Source organism: Pelophylax lessonae, assembly GCF_965119305.1.
Source record: "Pelophylax lessonae genome assembly, chromosome: 6".
NCBI lineage: Eukaryota > Metazoa > Chordata > Amphibia > Anura > Ranidae > Pelophylax > Pelophylax lessonae.
In genome coordinates this window covers 115,577,931-115,601,893 of record NC_138773.1, presented here as the reverse complement: position 1 = coordinate 115,601,893, position 23,963 = coordinate 115,577,931, and the positions used below count along the sequence as shown (strand labels likewise).

Below are 23,963 nucleotides of genomic sequence, written 5' to 3'. Positions count from 1 at the left end.
AGTATATTTTGTAGAAAGCATATTATAGTGGATTAGTAGTATTATTGTGCACTGTGCAGCATTGTGACAGGTGAAGTGGTGAGACTGAGCATTTCTGCAGCAACACTACACATTGGCAAACTCCCTGGCCAATTATTTGTAGAACTGGTATGACAGACCAGTGCCCCCCCCCCCCCAATAGCACATATTGAAGTGGGGTGTTATCTGACTGAGTATACTTTTACAAGTGTATTTGTGTCCTGCAACAACATTGCCTCTGTTGCTGTGTGAAGTCTGATACACACAGCGCCAAACTCACTGGCCAATTTTTTCATCAACTGGTGTGATAAACCAGTGGCCCCCCCCCCCAATAGCACATATTGAAGCGGGGTGTTATTTAACAGTATACTTTTCTAAGAGTGTATTTTAGTCCTGCAAAAATTTGGCCTCTCTTGCTGTGTTGACTGTGCTACACACAGTGACAACAGTTACTGGCCAATTATTTGTAGAACTGGTGTGACAGACCAGTGACCCCCCAATAGCACATATTGAAGTTGGGTGTTATCTGACTGAGTATACTTTTACAAGTGTATTTGTGTCCTGGAACAACATTGCCTCTGTTGCTGTGTGAAGTCTGATACACACAGCGCCAAACTCACTGGCCAATTTTTTCAACAACTGGTGTGATAAACCAGTGGCCCCCCAATAGCACATATTGAAGCGGGGTGTTATCTACCCTTTTCCAGATATACTGCGATTCTCTAGAGACTTTTGTCACAGGGTAATTAAAAAACATGACAGGCAGAGTAAGAGGCATAGACTTACGCAGCGGTGGTAGGGGTAGGGCAGGAGCAGTAGGCCGGAGCCTAACTGTGAAGTTTCAAAAGCCGCGTGCAATTACGACAAAGGACGCACCAGACTTGGTTGAGTGGGTCACTCAGCCTTCCTCTTCTGCACCCTCCTCATCCTCTCTATCTGCACCCTCTTCACGCTCTGCTGTGTGCACTCCCAAAGACACCACCACCACATACCCTCCACTTGAGTCACTGGAATTATTTTCCGATCCATCACAAGACAATTGCGATGCGCAGCCATTATTGGCATCGGATCAGGAAGAGGAGGTAGCAACAGCCGCCACTCAGCAGTCTGACGACAGTACCCAGATCAGCCCAAGGAGGTTAGTCCCCGCTGTTGCTGCCTACTCCGAGATCTCGAATGTTAGTGGTGGGGAAGATGACGTGGATGATGACGAGTCTATGGACGTCACGTGGGAGTCCACAAGAGAGGAAGAGGAAGGGAGTTCAGAGGGAGAGACGGACCGGCAGATAGGGAGGAGAGGCAGGCAGAACTTGCATTGCACAAGAGGTAGAAAGCAGACTGCAAATGTATCAGGAGCGAGCCATCAACCATGTACAGTCACATCTGGCGCTCCCAGGACGCCGGCACATGGCTCCGCAGTGTGGGCTTTTTTTAATGTGTCCGTTGCTGACAACAGTGTTGCCATCTGCAGCCTTTGCAGTCAATGCATAAGTCGCGGTAAGCCCAACACTCACCTAGGGACAACCGCCTTAAGAAGGCACCTAAATTCCCATCACCGAGCCCAGTGGGAGCAACACCATCAGAACCCACAAAGCCACACTCCAGGCTCTCACCGTCCAGCCCCTTCTCCTTCTGCTTCTCCTTCTCCTCTCTCCTCACATTTGTCCTCCACTCCACCTTCCATGATGTCGTTGTCACGTTGTTCTGGAAAAAGGCAGGCTTCTGTGGTCCAAAAGTTGGAGCGGAAAAAAATGATGACGCCGGATAACCCTCTTGCCCAACGTTTAACTACTGGCTTGTCGGAACTGATAGCCCGCCAACTACTGCCATATCAACTGGTGGACTCGGAGGCCTTTCGTAAATTTGTGGCCATTGAAACACCACAATAGAAGGTCCCAGGCAGGAAATACTTCTCGCAAAAGGGCATTCCAGAGCTGTATGGCCATGTTAAGCGGCAAGTGAATATATCTCTGGCACACAGTGTTGGTGCCAAGATACATCTGACCACAGACACATGGTCTAGCAAACACAGCCAGGGAAGGTATATTACTTTTACTGCCCACTGGGGGAACCTTCTGACGGCCATTAAGCATGTAACCCATGGCACCCGTCTAGATTTAGTTGTACCTCCACGGATTGCAAGCAGGCCTGCCTCTTCTTCTCCTCCTCCATCATCCTCCCTCTCCTCCTCGGCTGACTCCTCCTCTTCCACTGCTACCGTCTCTTCTCCTGCGCCGCCCAAGATCCCCAGAACCTATTCCACATGCCAGGTGAGACGTTGCCATGCTGTGCTGCGTCTGTTGTGCCTGGAAACCAAGAGCCACACTGGTCCTGCACTCCTTTCAGCTTTGCGTTCACAGGCAGATCAGTGGCTGACATCGCTGAATTTGTCAGTTGGTAAAGTGGTGTGCGACAACGGTGCCAATCTGCTGAGCGCGCTGAAACAGGGCAAAATAACACACGTGCCATGCATGGCACACGTCCTGAACTTGGTGGTGCAGCGATTCATTGGCAAATACCCTGGGGTACAGGATGTCTTGTGGCAGACCAGTAAAATCTCAGCCCATTTCCGAAGATCTTACACAGCCATGGCTCGCCTTGCTGAGATTCAGCGGCGACACAACCTGCCCCTCAGGCGTCTTATTTGTGACTGCCCGACGCGATGGAACTCAACGTTGCATATGCTCGATAGGCTGCTCCAGCAGAATAGTGCAGTTAATGAATACCTGTTCGAACTCGGCAGCAGCACAGGTTCTGGAGAGCTTGGGTTTTTTTCACCTCGCCAGTGGCTGCTCATGCGGGATGCATGCAGACTTCTGCGGCCATTCGATGAGATCACCAAACTGGTCAGTCACGCCCAGGGCGCCATAAGTGACATTATACCTTACGCCTTCTTTCTGGAGCGTGCATTGCGTCGTGTCATTGATCAAGCCGTCGAGGAGCAGGGGCAGGAAGATCAGGAAGTCGCAATGTTGGATGAATTCCCAGGGGGTGCTACTCCATCTGAGACAAATCAACAGCAGGAGTCTGAAGAGGAGTCAGAGGAGGAGGATGGTGCTGGGGGGGATGAGGAACAGCAAGAAGATCATGCTTTAAACCTTTCTGGGATCCCTGGTGTTATCTATGGATGGGGAGGAGAACGAGGACGACATTATCCTGGATGATGAGCTGGAAGCAGGCCACTATACTGCTTACAGTTTAGTGGGAATGGGGGCCTACATGCTGCAGTGTTTTAAGGGGGACCCCCATATATAACGCATAAAGGCCAAGGACCAGTACTGGGTGGCAACGTACTTAGACCTCCAGTACAAACACAAAATGGTGGAAATGTTACCACAATCACAGAGGGCGACCAGAATGCAGCACTTCCAGGCCTTGCTGAGGGAAATGCTGCATTCTGTTTTTCCGTGCGCTGGCAGAGGAATGTCCAGTCACAGAGAGACAGTTGCGGGTAGCAATCCAACAGCGCCTGCAAGAAGAGGGCGGTTGGAAGATGTCTTGGTCACTTCATATATGAGATCCTTCTTTCAGCCGAACCATCGACAGCTGTACTCCGGATCCAGCATGAGGGAACGCCTAGACCGTCAGATGTCTGACTACATCGGGTTAACAGCCGATGTGGACGCTCTGAGGAGTGATGAACCCCTGAACTACTGGGTGGGCAGGCTTGACCTCTGACCAGAGCTTGCACAATTTGCAATGGAAATGTTGGCTTGCCCCCCGTCCAGTGTCCTGTCTGAAAGGACGTTCAGTGCAGCAGGGGGGGATCATGACCGATAAGCGCACTCGCCTAGCTCATGACAGTGTAGACTACCTCACATTTATAAAAATGAATGAGGCATGGATCTCTGAGGAATTCAACACATGTGACCAGTAGACCAGGTTTTATCGAAATTCCTCCACCCACAACAATTCCTGGTCCTTGGCTTCGCTACATACAGCGGCATAAAAGGCATTTCTTGTCTATTGGATGGCAAATTTTAGGGGACTTTCAGGGCCGACAATTATTTTTTCTGTGAATGCCTAATGTACCTCCAGCCACCAAATACTACGTTTTTTGCTGTCAGTTGAAACCATGTGAGCTAATTTTTGGAGCCTTTACAGGCCGACACTTACGATTCTATGTACTGTGAATGCCTACCGTACCTCTAGCCATCAAAAACTAAGTTTTTTGCTGTCAGTTCAAACCATGTGAGCTAATTTTTGGAGCCTTTACAGGCCAACACTTACGATTCTGTGTACTGTGAACGCCTACCGTACCTCTAGCCATCAAAAACTATTTTTTTTTGCTGTCAGTTCAAACCATGTGAGCTAATTTTTGGAGCCTATACAGGCCGAGACTTACGGTTCTGTGTACTGTGAATGCCTACCGTACCTCTAGCCATCAAAAACGAAGTTCTTTGCTGTCAGTTAAACCCATGTGGGCTAATTTTTGGGGCCTTTTATGGCCGACACTTACTTCTGTATCATGTGAATGCCTAATGTACCTTCAGCCACAGAAAACTACGTTCTTAGCTGTCAGGTATACGCATGTGGGCTAATTTTTGGGGCCTAGAATGGTCGACACTTACTTCTTTATCCTGTGAATGCCTAATTTTTCAGACTGGAAATGAAAAACAATGGGTCTGTAAAGGTTCTGCCAAATTGTGGAATGGATGCGGACCCATTTTACAGATGTGTGAATGGACCCTATATGTATTAGACAATGTATTTACCGGCTGCTGTCAGTTCTGGCTGATTTATGAAAAAAAATAAAAATATTTAGGGCAACTTTTTCAATTGCAATACTTCTGTTATGCCATTGTCCATGTGCTGGGACTATTTGTGCACAGCTAGTACGTCTTTTTTGGCTGCAAATATGACCTAAAGGTTTTTAAAGTTTGCCTCCCATTAAAGTCAATGGGGCCCGCCACGAACTCGCGGTTCGCTGACTTTTGAGAAAATTTGCGGCTGGCGTCCGCGAACTGCCCCGGCCGATGTTCGTCCATCACTAATCACTGCCATGTTTTACCAGGGAAAGCAGCATTGTTCCATGCCCATGAGTACTGGGTAATAGACATGCGGTTGCTTGGGAATCCAGCTGTGCATGCCTCAGTACAAATCCCTGCAGCTTTGCAAGGCCACAGGTGTAAACAGCTGCAATGTCCGTACCACTTAGACTAATTCCTGAACCTAATCTGGCAGCAAACAATACATCTGGCAGCATAAGATAGGTATCAATACATGAATATGTGAAGTATATGCAATTCTGCCTGACATGTTTTACATATAGACTGAAAAATAAAATAAAGCAGGCAGCTAAATGGTTAGCCTACAAAAAAATATAAACACTCAAGCTCTCATAGAGTAGTACATCCAATGATAATGCAGCACCCGATGCAGCCCTTGTCAGACTGGAAAATCTTCCACAAACTGTAAGAAACACACAGGAGGGCACAAACACCTAGTGCATTGCCACCATTAAAGTTTAATCAATCCAAAAGACAATTATTTACTCACAAAGATAGAAAGGAACAAGTATTTTAAATGTCAACTCCAGCCGTAAGGTGATGGCGTCTGACTATATATGACATAGTTGGAAGACGAATGCATTTCGGGGGACGTGCCCCCTTGTTCAGAGCTCAGCCTTCCAACTGTGTCATACGTGATCTTTTGAATTTGATAAACTTTAATAATGGTAATGCACTAGGCGTTTACTCACTCCTGTGTGTTTTTTTTATAGCTGAATGGTTAGATAGGATGCCAAATTTTATATACTTATTCAATGATTTACCACTGAGTCCCACCACAGAACTGATTTTCAAATGTCACAGCATCACTGGAGCTGTTGTTTGTAGCAACTAATTACATTCTGATATTTAAAAGAAACAGTTGGGTTGTTGTTGCCTGTCCCCAGTAGCTCCGTGATTGCACCAGTCTTCTTAAGGGCTATTAAAACATTACACCCAAAAGCAAATAAAAAACAGTATGTTTGCAGGTGCTCTTGGGAAAAATGTCTTGAACTTGTATTGTGTTTGAGATGTACCATGCATTTAGGCTGCATTTCCATTAAAATTTATGGAATGATAAATGCAGTTGAAACGCAGTAGTATAAGGGCATGCTGGATTTACAAAAAATGTAATACAGTGCCTTTGAACACCACTCTCTCTGTACTATTGAATTTTAACGCTGCATCCCATATTCTTTAAAAATGTTTCAAACATACCTGGCAGAAGCAAACCATCCATTCATATTAAATGGGTCACTGTGTGCATATAAGGAGCATATACAGTATGTATTAGGTGGCACCATTAGTTCCCCAGAGAATTAAAAAATGCAGCAGGCTGTAATAAAATGGAGATTATTTAACTCATATTTTTAAATATTTTTGTAGGATTATTGGGACGTATTGCTGTAAAAAATTAGGAATGCCGGAGTTTGACATAGCAAGAAATGTGCTGGATTTGATCTATGCCCAGACATTGGCATGGTATGTATGTGTGTGGCACATCTTAGTGCTATCTGCAGAATACTGATTATTTAAACAAGGTTTAGATGGATCGATACCTCAACAAGAAGGGTAAATGGGGAAACATCTGCTAGTTAGCAGTCATGGAACCTGCTGGGGTACACCATGTACCACACTCAGCATATATGAAGACTGAAGAGCTTATCCATTGTTGAGTTATTCCTATTTTCTTTTAAGGGATAATCGGGAAAGTAACACAGAGATTTTTCTAACAAATTCAAAAATGTCTTTGGAAAAAAACAAGCATTTTCAACATGGAAGTGTTTTTTTATTACTTGACCAGAAAGTATTCCTAATGGTCTAATCCTCACTTGAGTGTCATCGTGGGCTGTTGTTTCCAGTGCAATTGCCCCAAACCCCCTGCCAGAGGGGGCCCAGATGTGTAATAATTAAAAAGTTAGTTTTATTATTTAAAAAATTGCCAAATGTGTCTGGTTGTTAGGATATGGAACAGTTCAGCCTGACTTCAGAGGCAAAGAAAGGGATGAGGGCTTCTGGCAAATATTTTACATTTCATTTTCTCATACAATTTTATTATTCAAGATGTATGTTTTAGCATGACATTTATTGTTTTGTTTACGAGAGACAAGTGAGTGGGACAAGGGAAATGTTTGAAAAATGATGGAAAGCACCAGGCAGCCGTCCCATTCTCATTGTGTGGTGGTAGAGTTAATGACCACCATCAATATATCACACTGAAAAACATGACAGAGAAGCTCACTCCCGCTTGACCTTGTTTTGGTCAAGGGGCGAGTCTGACACTCCACAATCTCGATAGGAAAAACGTTGTTAGCAAGTTTCACCCAAAAAGACAAGATTTCTGGCTCAGCCAGAATTCAGCCAGAATGAAATCGCAGATTATCAGACGAGAACTTCAGGGAGTAGAGGACCTTCCTTCCTTACGCGTCTTGGCAAGGACCTAACTTGGAACCTAACTTGTATATGTTTTAGAACAAATGTGGTTTATCCTTCATTTCAGTTCACTTTTTTATTTGTCATATAATTTAATTTATGTAATTTATGTAATTTATGTTGCGGGGCCCCCCAAAGGTCTAACTCTGGCACTGTTTGCATCAAGACTTTTTATTGCCAGATTTGTGAGATTGACCAATACATTTTTGGGCATAATTCAAAGCAATGTGCCAGTTGCTGTAGGCAAAACTAAATAAAAAACAAGAAATAAACAATATATGGGACAATTAAGGTTGTAGAACAGAAACACACACAGATTAATAGTGCCGCTCAAAAATGGCCTCTCCTGCACATGGACAACATGGGTGCCGGTATTCTAGCAGAATACCACTACCTATCAGATTCTGCAACCGAAAGTGATGTTCGGACGAGAACAACTTACTGGCAGGCGCCATGCGTTCCAACATGACCGCTATGCATTCCTATAGGTTTTCTAATGTGACAAAACACAAAGCAGTGGCAGACATCTTCTTACACCCACGCAAGTCTTGAATTTTACATTTATTTTAGCAGTAAACTCACCTTTTTTACATAGAGACCTGTGTTCCTATATAGAAGGATCACAGGCGCTCTGTGATCATTTCAGAGAGAAGAAGGTCAGCGGTGTTTACAAGAGCTGATCGTCCTTCACTCTCAGCGGGGAGAGATAGCGGGTGCCCCGGTGGCAATTGCGGCCGCTGGCCCCGTGCATTGTCATCCCCGCTGCCTAGTGGCATAGATGTAGAGCTACATAATTTCGTGCAGCCGAGCCAGCCTGCTGCAGTAAAACTGTGGCGGGTGGTCAGCAAGTGGTTAAGGAAGGTTGGTTTTGGGTTAGAGACATCACTTTATGCAATCGATTCACTGATTATTAACAGCTTCAATACAGGGCACCTTTACCCCCTTCCTGCCCAGGCCAATTTTCAGCTTTTAGCACTGTTGCACCTTGAAAGACGATTGCGCGGTTATGCAACACTGTACCCAAAAAAATGTGTTATTTTTTTTCACACAAATAGAGCTTTTTGTGGTGATATTTAATCACCACAGGGTTTTTAATTTTTTTTTGCTAAAGAGACACTGGTGACAGTATGTAAAAAAAATATATATATATATTATTTTTTTTAACTTTGTGTGACCAGATCATACATAGTTACCATAGTAACACTGTACTATTCAGGGGAAGTGTTTAGGATATTTATTATTTATACATTATGTTTGTTTATACCAGTGAATTTCACTGGTATAAACAACCATTTTTACTGAATGAAACAAATTTGTTCATTGTGTTTTGTTGTGATTAGCTACAGTTAATCACATGGTACAGATGGGCTGTGATTGGCCCTGTCTTTACCATGTGATCAATGAGACCAATCACAGCTAGCAACACAATTGTACACAATGGATGGTATGAAGGGAATCCATCCATTGTTTACAATTTGTCATGTGATTGGTCACAGTGATCACATGGTACCGGCAGCGGGCCAGTACAGTGATCAGTCAGACAGAACATGCCACGTCATATGACGTCCACCTGGATCGACGAAAGTCCCGCCCAGACGCCATTTTGTTATAGACTAGGCAAGAACTGGTTAAAAACACTGCAAGAGGAGCTGATGGAGTACTGCTGATATGTTTTCCCATTTACAATTAAGGTGGTGTTTTAAAACCATTTTAAACTTTTTGTATACTTGCAGCAGAGGACTCTGAAGGAACAGCCTGGGTGGCATGCACTGTGACGTCGTCAGCTGCATGTGCAGTAAATATCTCCTAAACAGTGCATATTTAGGAGATATTTACAGTACCTATAGGTAAGCCTTATTATAGGTTTACCTATAGGTAAAAGTCAGAGATGGGATTTTACTCCCACTTAATGTTTTTTTTTCCATATCCACAAAACACAGTGCAACAAAGTTAACAAGTTAAATACATGCCAAAAATGTGTCCTCTCAGAAAAATCAACAAGACATAACCTGCCACAATAGCAAAAGGCAGATTTCAAAGCGAAAATAAATACAAGAAATAAAGTTTTCCAAATATACAGTTGTAAGCTGATCTTAAAAAAATCAGTGGTAAATAGAGGCAAGAATTAGCAATGTATTATTTTCAAGCTATGCCCCTGAAAAAGCCTTAGGGTCCTTTCACACGGTCCGCTGTGCGGTGCGGACCGTTCTCTGCTCAGTGGGGATCGATCCGCCAATCCCCACTGAGCAGACGGATGACAGCCCCATCTCCCCGCACTGTGTGCGGAGAGGGAGGAGTCAGAGCCCCGCTGCTCTCTATGGGGGAATCGGATGAGAGCGGACCGCCTGTCCGCTCTCACTCGATCCAATCTCCTGGACGGATGGAAAATAGGATTTCCATCCGTCCGGATTTCACGGACAGAATCGGATGCGGATGGCAGCGGATGTCAGCGGACATGGAGGATCCGATCAGATCCTCCTAAAAAACTGACAGGCGGATCTGATCGGATCGTTCGTGTGAAAGTATAACTAAAGACAAAACTTTTTTTTTTTAGTTTTGGATAGAGGAGAGATGGATTAGAACGATTGCCAAGTTTTAATGCTGTCTGTGCCCCTGTTAAAGCGGAGTTCCACCCATTTTTAATAGGTTGGAATACATAGATCTATGTAATCCCCTTTAAAACGGCTTTTACCAATGGAAACTTTTTTTTTTTTTGCTAGTAAATACCTTAATTTCGGCTTTATTCCTCCTCTCCTCACTTCCTGGTCCGATCGGCGATGACGTCATTCGGCGATCCGCAGTGTCTGCTGGGATGTATTCAATTCCAGAAATCTCGCAGTAGCTGTATCTGTACTGAGCCGTGATCGCTCCCCGCTGAGAGAGAAGAACGGTCAGCTGTTGTAAGCACAGCTGACCGTTCTTCTTACTGAAATGGTCATAGAGCTCATGTGATCCTTCAAAAGTGTAAAAAATGTCAGTTAGGGGTCGGATCTGTCTGCCACAATGTAGCAGTCCCACAAAAAATTGCAGATTGCCGCCATTACTAGTAAAAAAAAAAAAACAATAAAAATGACATAAATCTTTCCCGTAGTTAGTAGACGCGATAGCTTTTGCGTAAACCAATCAAAATACGATTATTGCGATTTTTTTTTTTTTTACCAAAAATATGTAGCAGAAAAGAAATTGGCCTAAAATGTTAAAAATTTTTGATTTTTACTTTTTTTTTTTTTGAGAATGTTATATAGCAGAATGTGAAAAATATTGTTGTTTTTTTTTCAAAATTGTCGCTCTTTTTTTGTTTATAGCGCAAAAAATAAAAATCGCACAGGTGATCAAATACCACCAAAAGAAAGCTTTGTGGGAAAAAAAGGACATCAATTTTTTTTGGGTACAGCATCGGACGACTGCGCAATTGTCCGTTAAAGTAACGCTGTGCTGAATCGCAAAATAGGGCCTGATCATTAAGGGGGCAAATCCTTCTGGTCTTAAAGTGGTTAATACAGTAATCAGTGCTAAATAATATGCACTGTTACTGTATAATTTACACTGGCAGGGAAAGGGTTAACACTAGGGGTGATCAAGGGGTTAAATGTTTTCCTTATTGTGCTTACTAACTGTGTGGGGGGGATGGACAGAGGCAGAGAGAGATCGGAGATTCAGCTTAGCTGAATCACACGATCTTTCCCTGACTCTCTGACAGAAGAGCCGCCTGCTTTGTTTACATGAGCAGGCGGTACTTCTGTCATTCTAGCTGAAGATTGCGGGAGGCTGGCGGCGATGGGGCCTGTGCCTCTTGCGGTCTGGTTCTAGCTATGTCTAATCCGCATGCACATAATCGCATAGATCTATGTGATTATGCGCAGCCGAGCCGCCCTGCTGCAGTAGATCTGCGTGGGGCGTTCAGCAAGTGGTTAAGTCTCAATTCACACTAATGCACGCTGGAAATGCGCACATTCCTGATATGCAAGAGACATGTGGTGCTGTTTAGCAGACACACAGGCGTAATAATAATTCTTAATGGCACCCCTACACATTGGCAAAATGCCTGTATTTTTGCATGTAAAACCACATGGTGTCATAGCACCATGCAATTCTGTGCATTGCAATTTTTAAAAAGGTTCTTGGACTTGGACAAGTTTTTGTGGGTAAGGCAGCCCTTTGCAATAAACTTGAATGCAGCCCACACAAGTGCACACCAGACCTTAGACCAGATGTAGGTGTGGCTAGGGAAATGCATTGAAATATTTGGAATGAACACTAAGGCCCCTTTCACACATACGGTCCGTTCAGTTCATCAGTTCAGTCACGTCAAAATGTATCCGTTTTCCATCCATTTTTCATCCGTTTTTTGTCTGTTTTCATCTATACATCCACTACCAATGCAAAAACGGATGAAAAACGGACCGTTTGTCCGTGTACCTCCATTTTTCCTCCGATCCGTTTTTTTGACGGATGAAATATAGGGCATTCATCAGTTCCAAAAAACGGACATTGACGGAAGCGGCTGAAAACGGATGTTAACGGATGATCATCCGTTGTCATCCGTTTTTACATAGAGATGCATTGATGTCCGTTCTTCATCCCTCAACCTTACGTGTGAAAGGGGCCTAAGGGGTTTGTTTACTAAAGGCAAATAGACCGTTCACTTTGCAAAGGGAAGTTGCATTTTGGAAGGGAATTTTCCCCAGAGAATAGTGAGTGAAGTGAATTTCTGCTGACTTTCATCAACCAATAGTGTGCAAGCAAAAAAAAAAAAAATGTTTTTTTTTAATTATTTTTTCCCTTTAACAGGATTGGTTATTCTTTGCAAAGTGAAATTTCACCTCATTCACTGGGTAAACCACATCACTCTGGGTAAAATTATCTTCCTGTCCACACAAGGTGGTACAGTTTATCAATAAAAACAGGAAATGCTAAGTGCAGTGGTTCCTGAATGATGTGTAGCAGCACCACTCATCACAGTGCAAACATGACATATGCTTAGCTCCCTTGACATCAGAAGGCATACCCCAGGTATCCTGTCCACTTATATAGGCAAAAATCATGTTCTATCATTGTATATAGTCCCCAGTACATTACCACAATTCAGAGATTTTCAGCAATTATGGCAGTCTGGGTATTGTCACAAATTATTTGTAATCCATACAGCACATCTCAGGCCCTCTATTATTCCTGTTTTACTTTATGGAATTAGCTAGCTAAGGCAGCGATATTCCAATGTTTAGGTGTCATTTGTTTTTTTACAATGCTTCTAGTTTATACTGCATGCCCTAGTATATGGTAACTATAATAGCTTATAAAAAAAGAAGGGGTGCAGCACTAAATAAAATACATAAATAAATAAGAGTCCATGAGGTTAAAAGAAACTTTGTGGGGACAGATGGAGGATCCTCTGTGGTTCAATGAAAAAAGCCTTCGCCAACACCCGATCACACAGCTGCTTACCAGATATTGTAGATCCCCACTACAGAGTTCTACATAAGCGAGATGGTAACAGCGTTAAACCACAGATATGGACTCTCCCAGTGTCTATATGTGGTTTAACCCTGGTGATGGTGAATGCACCGACAAGAAACAATGCGGTACTTGACCTACTGATTACCAACAATACAGACCTGCTCACGGATATAGAAATACGGGACAACTTAGGGAACAGTGACCATAGGTCAATTGGTTTCAGTATTAATTACAGTAATAGGAAACACAAGGGTAATGTAAGGACACTGAATTTCAAAAGAGCCAATTTCCCAAAACTGCGCTCGCTGCTAGGAAATATCAAATGGGATAGAACCCTGGGAACAAAGAACACGGAGGAAAAATGGGAGTGCTTCAAGAGCATACTTAACAAGGGGATTGGCCAGTGCATTCCAAAGGGAAATAAATTTAAAAGAGCAAAACTTAACCCTGGGTGGCTAAACTCCAACATAAAAATGAATATTAGCGCTAAAAAAAAGGCCTTCAAAAAATACAAGACTGAGGGGTCAGTGGCAGCATTTAAGCATTACAAAGAGTGTAATAAGAAATGTAAAGATGAAATCAGGGCGGCTAAAATAGAACACAAGAGACATATAGCGGAGGAGAGTAAAAAGAACCCCAAGAAGTTCTTTAAGTATATAAACAGTAGGAAAGCGAGGCCAGAACACATTGGCCCCATAAAAGATGATAAAGGAAAAATGGCCACTGAGGACAGAGAAAAGGCGGAAGTGTTAAATAATTTCTTCTCTTCAGTCTTCACAAAAGAATCGGGGTGCTACACTAACCCAGCTTGTAAGGCCGAACTAAATAATACACCTCAGGAAGTGCCGCCATGGCTAACAGAAGATAGACTTAGAGCTAAACTAGAGAAACTTAACATAAATAAATCCCCGGGACCGGATGGCTTGCACCCGAGGGTTCTCAATGAGCTCAGCCAGGTGATTGCCAGACCATTATTCTTGATCTTTAAGGATAGTTTACAGACGGGTATGGTGCCAGCTGATTGGAAAAAAGCCAACGTGGTACCGATATTTAAAAAGGGGCTGAGATATATCCCGGGTAACTATAGGCCGGTCAGCCTAACATCAGTAGTCTGCAAAATTTTGGAGGGGATGTTAAGGGACCACATACAAGACTTTAGTAATGAAAACGGTATTATAAGTAGTAATCAGCATGGATTCATGAAAAATCGTTTGTGCCAAACCAATCTATCAACCTTCTACGATGAAGTGAGCTGCCATCTAGATAAAGGTAAGCCGGTGGATGTGGTTTATCTGGACTTTGCAAAGGGCTTTGACACCGTTCCCCACAAACGCTTACTGTACAAACTAAGGAAGGTAGGTATGGACCAGAAGGTGAGTACCTGGATAGAGAACTGGCTCCAGGGGAGAGTCCAGAGGGTGGTGATTAATGGGGAGTACTCGGATTGGGCGGGGGTGGAAAGTGGGGTCCCCCAGGGTTCTGTCCTGGGACCAATCCTGTTTAATTTATTCATAAATGATCTAGAGGAGGGGATATCGAGTACAATCTCAGTATTTGCAGATGATACTAAACTAGGCATGCCAATATCTTCTATGCAGGATGTGGAAACCTTGCAAGTGGACCTGAACAAAATAACGGGATGGGCAACTACATGGCAGATGAGGTTTAATGTTGAAAAATGTAAAGTAATGCACTTGGGGGCCAGAAACCTGAAAGCAAGCTACTCACTAGGGGGGGAACCTCTGGGTGAGTCTAGGATGGAAAAGGACTTGGGGGTACTGGTAGACAACAAGCTTGGCAGTGGCATGCAATGCCAAGCCGCCGCAAGCAAAGCCAACAGAATACTGGGATGTATAAAAAAGGGGATTCACTCCAGAAATAAAGAGATTATTCTCCCTCTCTACAAGACTCTGGTCCGGCCACATCTGGAGTATGCTGTCCAGTTCTGGGCACCGGTCCTCAGGAAGGATGTGCTGGAACTGGAAAGAGTCCAGAGAAGGGCAACAAAACTAATTAGGGGAATGGAGGACATCAGCTATGAGGAAAGACTACAAGCACTAAACCTATTCTCTCTGGAGAAGAGACGCTTGAGAGGGGATATGATATCAATGTACAAATACTGTACTGATGACCCGAGCATAAGGAACAAACTATTCAGTGAAAGGAGATACAATAAGACACGTGGCCACTCACAAAAACTAGAGGAAAGGCGGTTTAACCTTAAAGTGCGTAAGGGGTTCTTCACTGTAAGAGCGGTAAGGATGTGGAATTCTCTTCCACAAGCAGTTGTATCAGCAGGGAGCATTGATAGTTTCAAAAAACTATTAGATGGACACCTTAAAGACCAAAACATACAGGGGTATACAATGTACGGTTAAAAGCAAACACACACACACATCATAGGTTGAACTGGATGGACTGATGTCTTTTTTCAACCTCACTAACTATGTAACTATGTAACTATGTGATCGGGTGTTGGTGAAGGCTTTTTTCATTGAACCCCAGAGGATACTCCATCTGTCCCCACAAAGTTTCTTTTAACCTCATGGACTCTTATTTATTTATGTATTTTATTTAGCGCTGTGCCCCTTCTTTTTTTTTTAATAATTTCTGTTGTTGATTAGCAATATTGTGTCAGCTGCTTTTTTTGCATTATTTAGTTTATTTGCTAAGTGCAGCAATTCTTATAAAAATGATAATAGTTTATAAACTGCATTGACCCAGCACTTGCTACCACTGTAGACCAATAAAGTTTATGAAAATGATGGGGCAGAATACAACTTCTAGTAAATGTATGTTTTTTCCATTATTTTGCAGGATTGGTATTTTCTTCTCCCCCTTGCTACCACTAATACAGATGATCAAACTTTTCATTATATTTTATGTAAAAAGGGTAAGTTCTCTTTCAAGAATGAGTAATATACTCCTGGTGGATAAAAAAGATAAAAATGAATTCCGTTCTGTTCTCATTAATATATCATTAAATAGATTTATTAAATGCAAGCAGTGTAAGCACCCTGATTTTAAACCGTATCTGCTCCTGCAATTCACTATAGAGAAGAGCCCATACTGGGAGATGGAGAAGCAACAAAAGGAGCAAGTTGGTTGCGCTGCAACGCTCATGTACTAACAAGAAACATGCTGATAGTAGGATAGATAGAGCAGAGACTCAGGCAGATGAGGTTATGCTGCTTCTCTTTTCACTGTACAGTCACAATCTGGGAGAAGGACAATACCCCAAGCAGGGACATATGTACAGGGGTCGCCATTGTGACCCAGCCCCTGAGGCCCCCTTGTATGCCTGGATAGCAGGACAGTGGTATGTAGAGGAGCAGATCACTCCATGTAGCCGCTGAATGACCACTTTTCCTCCTCTCCTTCCTGCAGACATTTAGCGGCTGCTGGAGGAAAATGGAGGGCATAGTTTCTCCACATAAACCAAAAAGTAGTGTTGCGCTAGTCATGTGGACACATAGTGTAAAAAACTCAAAATCAGTGTCCATACATGTTCCAATGTCTATACAATCAATCAAATAAATGGTGAATCCACGTGTCCAAAAGAATCTTGTGTAAAACTTAATTAGTGCTTTCGTGATTAGTGCAATCCCACCACCGGGTGAATTGGTCTCTCACCTCCACTATAGACCCACTGCTGGGTCAATCACAGCGTTGTATATACACAGGGACCTTCAGATAGTAAAGGCTATGGATAGCCTATCACCTCCAGAGGGATTCTCACCGATAGACATAAAAGGGGGACAAAGGAAGAGATCTAGTGCTCTCTGTATGGTTGCAGTAAACCGCTTTATTGAGTAAAAGAATGGTACTCACAAAGGTGGCGCTTCCAAAGCGCATAGCAATCAGCATAAACGGTATCTAGGAAGAGACAGCTTCCAGCACGCAGGCTCTGTCCCCTATACGCGTGACGTCGAAGCCCAACCACAGGCGTTGACTTCCTCAGTAGGGGTAATTAGGTGAGGAAATCACTTGAAATTGGATTTTCTCATGGTGCAGAGCCCCTATGGCCAAGTTCAACGGAGCAGTCTCATGAATCACATGGGCAGGCTATAAAGGTCTCCCATCAATAGCCTCAATGGCAAGTGGAGTGGCACGAAGCTGCAGCGGAATCGTTTCCTTAGACACAAAGGCACTATCTCTAAACAGGCCTGAAGCCCCAGAATCGATTAGAGCCTGTGTATCGATGGACGACTCAGACGAACAAAGGGTAACTGGAACTAGAGGCTTATCCTTCAGGTAAGCTGGAGGCACTAAAAAGCCACCTAAGGTCTGTCCCCTACAGGACCTCAGGTGCAGGGTTCCCCCCCCCCCCCGGACGGGTAGGACAAGACTTCAAAAAGTGACCTGCCTGGCACAATCTCTCCCTCCTCCTAAAGGCCCGCTCTTAAGCAGAGAGACATGTGAAACCCAACTGCATGGGCTCTACTTAACTGGTGGAGTCCGTACCAGGAGGCATGGAAAGTGAGGGAGGCATGGGTGGGAATGCAAACCTCAAAACCAAACGTACAGGAGGCTTTGGCAAGTGCTCCTTAAAGGAAGGTCTCTCTCGGAGTCTAGTGTCAATGAGAATGGCAAACTGATCCATGTGGTGATCGTGCTTATTCAATCCTGGAAAAAATATTACCACTATGTGGGTTAACTGCATTTTCTGAATTCATGGCCTTCACTTAATGTCAAGAACCATGAATCAGACTGAGAAAGGAAATGCAGTTAAAATCACACCTTTAATGTAATAGTAAAAATAGTACAGATCAGGAACGTAGTCAAAACATAAGCAAGGGTTAAGAAGCCAAAATGGGAAATCAGACAAGCCAGTGATCATGGGGCCAGGAATCAGCGTAGTCGAAAGCAGAAGGTCAGGATCCGGAACCAGAAGGGAAGTCAGCCAGGCAAAGTCTTTAATAGAAACACAGCAGAGAAACTCCAGATATGTTGACAAGGTGAAGGCAGGAAATGAATGAACAAGGCAGCCTAAATAGCCAGAAAAAGCTGGCTGTAGGTGGGTGTGACGAGCAGATAATGATAGCCAGGTGAGCCACTGAGGAAACAATGAGTGCAGACAATTATTCAACATCTTAGCAGCCTGAGCACAGAGAAGAGAGCTGCTGCGAGCCCAGCCTTGACACACAGCCTTCACGTGATCGGGAGGGCCAATCACAGCGCCCATATCCTGATTCCCTCTTGGCTGTGTCCTGTGATTACAGCCATCACAGGATCATGCCACTGCGGGTGCATCCACTCAAAACGATGAAGCTCCTACCTGACCATTTATTTACATTAACCGGGTGGAAAGCAGTTAAAATAAATGAAACATTAAGAGGGAGAAGACCCTATTATAACGACTGCAACAGGTGAACTGGCATAGAAAGGCCAGGTGTAATGATCCTGCCACAGGAGCTTCTGAGAGATACAGTATTAGAAACAAGCCATCATCTGCTTCTCAAAACAGAAATATGTGTTATTAATGTGCCATCAAACCCAGACTATCAAAAACGCTATTTGCATGCTGTAAACCGGATTGTTCATACTCACAAAGCCACTAAAGCATTTGTTTTGCATAGAGTGAAATATACCTGATCGATCCTGCCTTCAGCTGTTTCTCCCTTCTCTGTGTCCCCACTCCAAGTTGAGATTGTGTAGACCAGCTGGTGTCCTCTACAGAGTATGCCCTTCTATTGCTAAACAGTACAGGGGCAGGATATAGTATGCTGATTGATTCAATTCACTAAGGATCTCACAAAAATGCTTTGCTTTAGTATAAATCAGTATCAAATATATAGTATTTTAAAAGTATCTTACATAATTATTGGCGGTGGTGGAGGTGTGGCACACTGGTGGTGGCGGTGTGGAACACTGGTGGTGGCGGTGTGGAACACTGGTGGTGGTGGTGTGGCACACTGGTGGTGGTGTGGCACACTGGTGGTGGCGGTGTGGCACAATAGTGGTGGTGTGGCACACTGGTGGTGGCGGTGTGGCACGCTGGTGGTGTGGCACACTGGTGGTGGCGGTGTGGCACGCTGGTGGTGTGGCACACTGGTGGTGGCGGTGTGGCACACTGCTGGTGGTGTGGCACACTGGTGGTGGTGGTGTGGCACACTGGTGGTGGCGGTGTGTAACACTGGTGGTGGCGGTGTGTAACACTGGTGGTGGCGGTGTGGAACACTGGTGGTGGCGGTGTGGCACACTGGTGGTGGCGGTGTGGAACACTGGTGGTGTGGCATGCTGCTGGTGGCGGTGTGGCACACAAGTGGTGGTGTGGTGGCTGGTGGGTGGTGGCTGGTGGGGGTCTGAGTCCTGACTCCTGACTGTCTGTGACTGACTGTGAGTTATTTTTTTTTTTTTTGGTACCTGCTGTGCTGGGTTTGCTGGTGGTGGTGTGGCCTCTGGCCTGGCAGGCACACTGTTGTCCGGGTCCCTCTGGCTCCGTCGTCCTGCAGGCCTCAGGCCTGCCTGTCTGTGCCTCTCTCCTCTTCTGGGCTGGCTGTGTGCGTTGGACCGTTGGTGGACTGGTGGTGGTGGACTTACTGCTGCCCAGTGCACTGCCCTGTGGTGGTGGTGGAGTCTCCTGGACCTGGACTATATCGTTTTGAAATTGTAAGTAAAGTAACTGCCTTGTTTTATATATATTTTGCTAGTCTGGCAAAAGTAAGTCACAGTGAAGTATTATATACTAGTGTGGGTGGCACTGTCTGGCACTGTGGGCGGCAATGGCTGGGTCGGATCACCGACTCGCCGCCCGGACTCTATGCCCTCTCCTGGCGCGCTGTGCTGCTGCTGCTGTCCCTGTCCGACTCCTGGCGCCGCGTGACTCACTCGACTGAGTCTCCTACTCTTCTCTCTCCAGTACCACGGACAGCGGTCATAGAGGAGAGGGGGAATACAATTACATCTACTGCCATCTAGTGGCAGTAGATGTAATTGCAGTAACGCAGCCGAAAGTAGCGGCAACGGCGTTACAGGGAGAGGACGAGTAATCCGATAGATTACTCGTTACCCTGAAAAGTAACTGCGTTAAGTAACGCCGTTTACTTAAACGCAGTTACTACCAACACTGCCGACGACCGATCTGCCGATTTTCGGCTTGTTAGTATGGTGCTTCCGACAACCGACTCCGACTTTTCGACCGAACAAATCCTGATGTGCAGGCTATATAATTTTTGTTGACCGTCAAAACACATCCGATTTTCGTCTTATTAGTACAGATTTTGATGGGGAAAAATCTTATGAGCAAGACTAGGCATGCTCAGAGATGAAAGAACACATAGAAAGCAATCCAACACATGACATCACTTCTGAAGTAGAGCACATTCCAACCAACAGACACGCACTCTGGACAAAAGACGGACGACCGGTCGGCGGAAATTCGTTGCGTGTGTATGAGGCTTTAGATTAACCAAAGCCATATAATATGAGGTCAGACCTAAACACTTTCAATTTGTATGCAATCAGGAAGGCCCTTGCACTACATAGTTGAAGGTAAATCTAAAGGAAATGTAACAACAAAAGTTGTATAGTGTGTATCCAGCTTAAGACTGGGAAGTATATGTGTGTGTAAAGCCAGGTGACCCAATACTTTTGACAATATAGTGTATATATGATTTATGGTAAGGAATTATGGCAATTAACGCTTCACTGTTTAGTATCACTTTAATATTTTCTCTGTACTTAGGTGAGCCTTATGATGAACTGTACTCCTCCTCGAAGGGCCTGGAGAGCCTCCCAGATGACCACTTTCTTCATATTTCTCCTTTTTTTCCCATCTTTTGCTGGAGTCCTCTGTGTCATTGGTGTTACTGTATGGAGGTAAGCCTACAGACTAAAATAAAATGATCTATGTGGGAAATTATGATGAAAATTAAATGATCATTATAAAGGGTGTTACAATTTACCAACAAATTAATTCTATTTTTAAACTTCCTATTGCAAGAAAAATGCTGGGAATTATGTTAGCTAAAAAAAAAATGAAAAAAAAAATAAATATTCATCACCTGCCTTTCTCCATATATTTTTAAAGTCAACTTTAGGAACAGTTGTGAATGATCTTCCTTATAAGTGCTTTTAGAAATCCCAGCTGCACCTAGACATTTTCAATGTTGCACTAGGCACAGTGTTTACATTTTACAACGAATTTAAGGATTCTTCAATAAACTTTTTATGACTTTGTAGGCCATATTTTTACTTACATTAAAGTGTATGTAAACCAAGGATTTATTTTTCACTTTGTTTCACTACATAGTAACATAGTTAGTGAGGTTGAAAAAAGACATCAGTCCATCCAGTTCAACCTATGATGTGTGTGTGTGTTTGCTGTTAACAGTACATTGTATACCCCTTTATGTTGTGGTCTTTAAGGTGCCCATCTAATCGTTTTTTGAAACTATCGAAGCTCCCTGCTGATACGACTGCTTGTGGAAGAGAATTCCACATCCTGACAGTAAAGAACACCTTACGTAGTTTAAGGTTAAACCATTTTTCCTCTAGTTTTAGTGAGTGGCCACATGTCTTATTGTATTCCATTTCTCTGAAAGGTTTGTTCCTTATGCTAGGGTCGCCAGTACAGTATTTGTACATTGATATCATATCCCCTCTCAAGCGTCTCCTCTCCAGAGAGAATAAGTTCAATGCTTGTAGTCTTTCCTCATAGCTGATGTCCTCCATTCCCCTAATTATTTTTGTTGCCCATCTCTGGACTCTCTCCAGTTCCAGAGCCTCCTTTCTGAGGACCGGTGCCCAGAACTGGACGACGTACTCCAGATGTGGCCGGACCAGAGTCTTGTAAAGTGGGAGAATAATCTCTTTATTTCTGGAGTGAAATAACTGACTACGTGCCTCATCAGTTTTCTTAATCAAGTTGTACTATGTGTATCTGTTGCAAAGATTCATACCTGGAGATCCTGCAAGTAACAGAAACTCATGTTCCAGCCTGACAACTCTAAGCCACTGCATTGCAACTCTTAGCCGTCTGTGTGCAATACTTCAGTTGGCCGTTGGGCTGCTAACTAAGCTCACTAATTAAAGCTGGACCTAGACAGTTCGAATCTTGGCCAGTTCAGCAGGAACCAGCCGAGATTTGAATGGTGTATGACCAGGGTGATTGTACTCAAGTCAATCTATTAATCGACTCGGGTACAACTAGCATGTCAGATATTTGCATGCGATTGTTCTATAGCCACTATCAATAATCACTGTGCTCTCCGGGAAGGCATTGACATATGAGTACAAGTGCGGAGTGCCCTCAATGGAGGACAACTAAGGAGGTGACCAGACCTGTGGAAACTGAGATTGATGTCCACATAAACTTGGTGCGAACACTTTTTTTTGCTGCTAATCATCTGGCAGCACATCCTTGTGGTGAGCGTGCATTCTGTTTGTTTGATGAAAGGAGATTTTCATTGGCTTTCAGTGCTATACTTCATCACAGTGGTGGATGTGAATCATTAATTTGCACATTTGGGCTGTCACATGTATAATGGGACTTTCTTTTGAATATTATACAATATAATTTATATGTACCAAAATGCTGCAATTAGTGTTTTATATTACTCCTACTGACCACCAATGTAGGTGTAACTTCCTACTGAACCCTGCTCAATTGATCATAGCAAACATTCCCTGACACTTAATAATTCCTCTGAGATTAAAATTTTGAGAAAGGCTGGTTAGGGTATGTTTTCCAATTGCATAGTTTTTGGAACCTTTCAGATTCCCAAATATAGTTTCACTGGCAAATAAAGCTCTTATGTCACGTACCTGGTCCTGAAGCCGAAATGCTGAGAGGGCTCTCCTTGCGGCTGAGTGCTCGGTGTCCCTGAAGGTGGTAAAAGTAAGGACAAAGCCCAAAGTTGCAGGGATTGCCAGCTGTGCCCCAGATGAGGGTTGGTGGTAGGGAGGTGAGCACTAGGAGCAGGGAGTGCTGAAGATGGTGCAGACTGCACACCGCTGCAAGCAGGTTGTAATGGAGAGTGCAGCAGGCAGGATCAACAGGCAAGTACTGAAGGTAGGTACTGCAGGCAGGATACAGCAGATGGGCACCCAGACGGATCACAGCAGACAAGGCACAGCAGAAGGCGTAGTCCGGGACGGAAGCAGAGGTCAGTAAGCCAGTGGTCAGCAGATCAGATAGCAGAGTCGTGGTAAGGCAAGCCGGGGTCATACACAGGGCAGAAGACGAGTGAACTATCCGAGGTCAGAGCTGGGAACAAGACAGGGGGAATCCAAGAGCAAGCCGGGTTGACAACAGGTGATCAGAAGCAGCAGCAAACACAGAAACAGGAAGCAGAAGACCAGTCAGCAATGTACATGAGCCACAATCATCCTTTTAATGGACAGAGGGTGCCGGGATCTGACATCCATTGTGATTGCCAGCGTGCACACTTCTTCACCATGGCAAATGTGTGTTCGCAATATTTGTGCGCGTATTCATGCGGGCGTGGCAATATTGATAATTGGCTAATGTGTCAGGTCTGTGAGCTACTATGCTACAGTTAGTGCATACATATTCGCCAGCACACCATGGATCTTGCAAAAGCAGTCCAAAAGCTTTATTGGAAAAAAGATCACATGAAAAAACAGTGCAACGTTTCGGAGCCACACAGGACCCCTTCATCAGGCTAGTTCCTTGACATCCTACTTCCGTTCATTTGTTGTAGACTATGATCCAGGATTCCCTTATTTTAATTACAGCAATGTCCCCTAATTCCACTTCTAAGGGGTCCTATAGTACAGGCTATGTATAAAATGCCAAAGGTTAGGTCAGACCATAAACCACTAGAGTTGAGCGGACACCTGGATGTCCGTGTTCGGCGGGTTCGGCCGAACTTGAAAAAAAAGTCCGGGTCCGTGTCCCGGACTTTTTCCGAACTTTACCCGGACACCGAACCCCATTGAAGTCAATGGGGACCCAAACTTTCAGGCACTAAAATGGCTCTGAAACACCAATGGAAAGGGCTAGAGTGCTGCAAATGGCAGCAAAACGTAGTTAAGAGCATGGCAAGTGCTCTGCAAACAAATGTGGATAGGGAAATAACCTAAAACAACAAAAAAAAACAG

General features: G+C 44.2%; 1 protein-coding gene across 1 annotated transcript in view; it reads left to right on the top strand.

The window, feature by feature from the left end:
• The window catches only part of TMC5 (transmembrane channel like 5), a 269,346-nt gene that overhangs the window by 223,734 nt on the left and 21,649 nt on the right, over nucleotides 1-23,963 (top strand). The window contains exons 15-17 of the mRNA XM_082260900.1: nucleotides 6,393-6,488; nucleotides 15,714-15,789; nucleotides 20,584-20,717. Of these exons, the coding sequence (XP_082117026.1) occupies nucleotides 6,393-6,488; nucleotides 15,714-15,789; nucleotides 20,584-20,717 (306 nt within the window). The remainder of the gene's footprint in view (nucleotides 1-6,392; nucleotides 6,489-15,713; nucleotides 15,790-20,583; nucleotides 20,718-23,963) is intronic.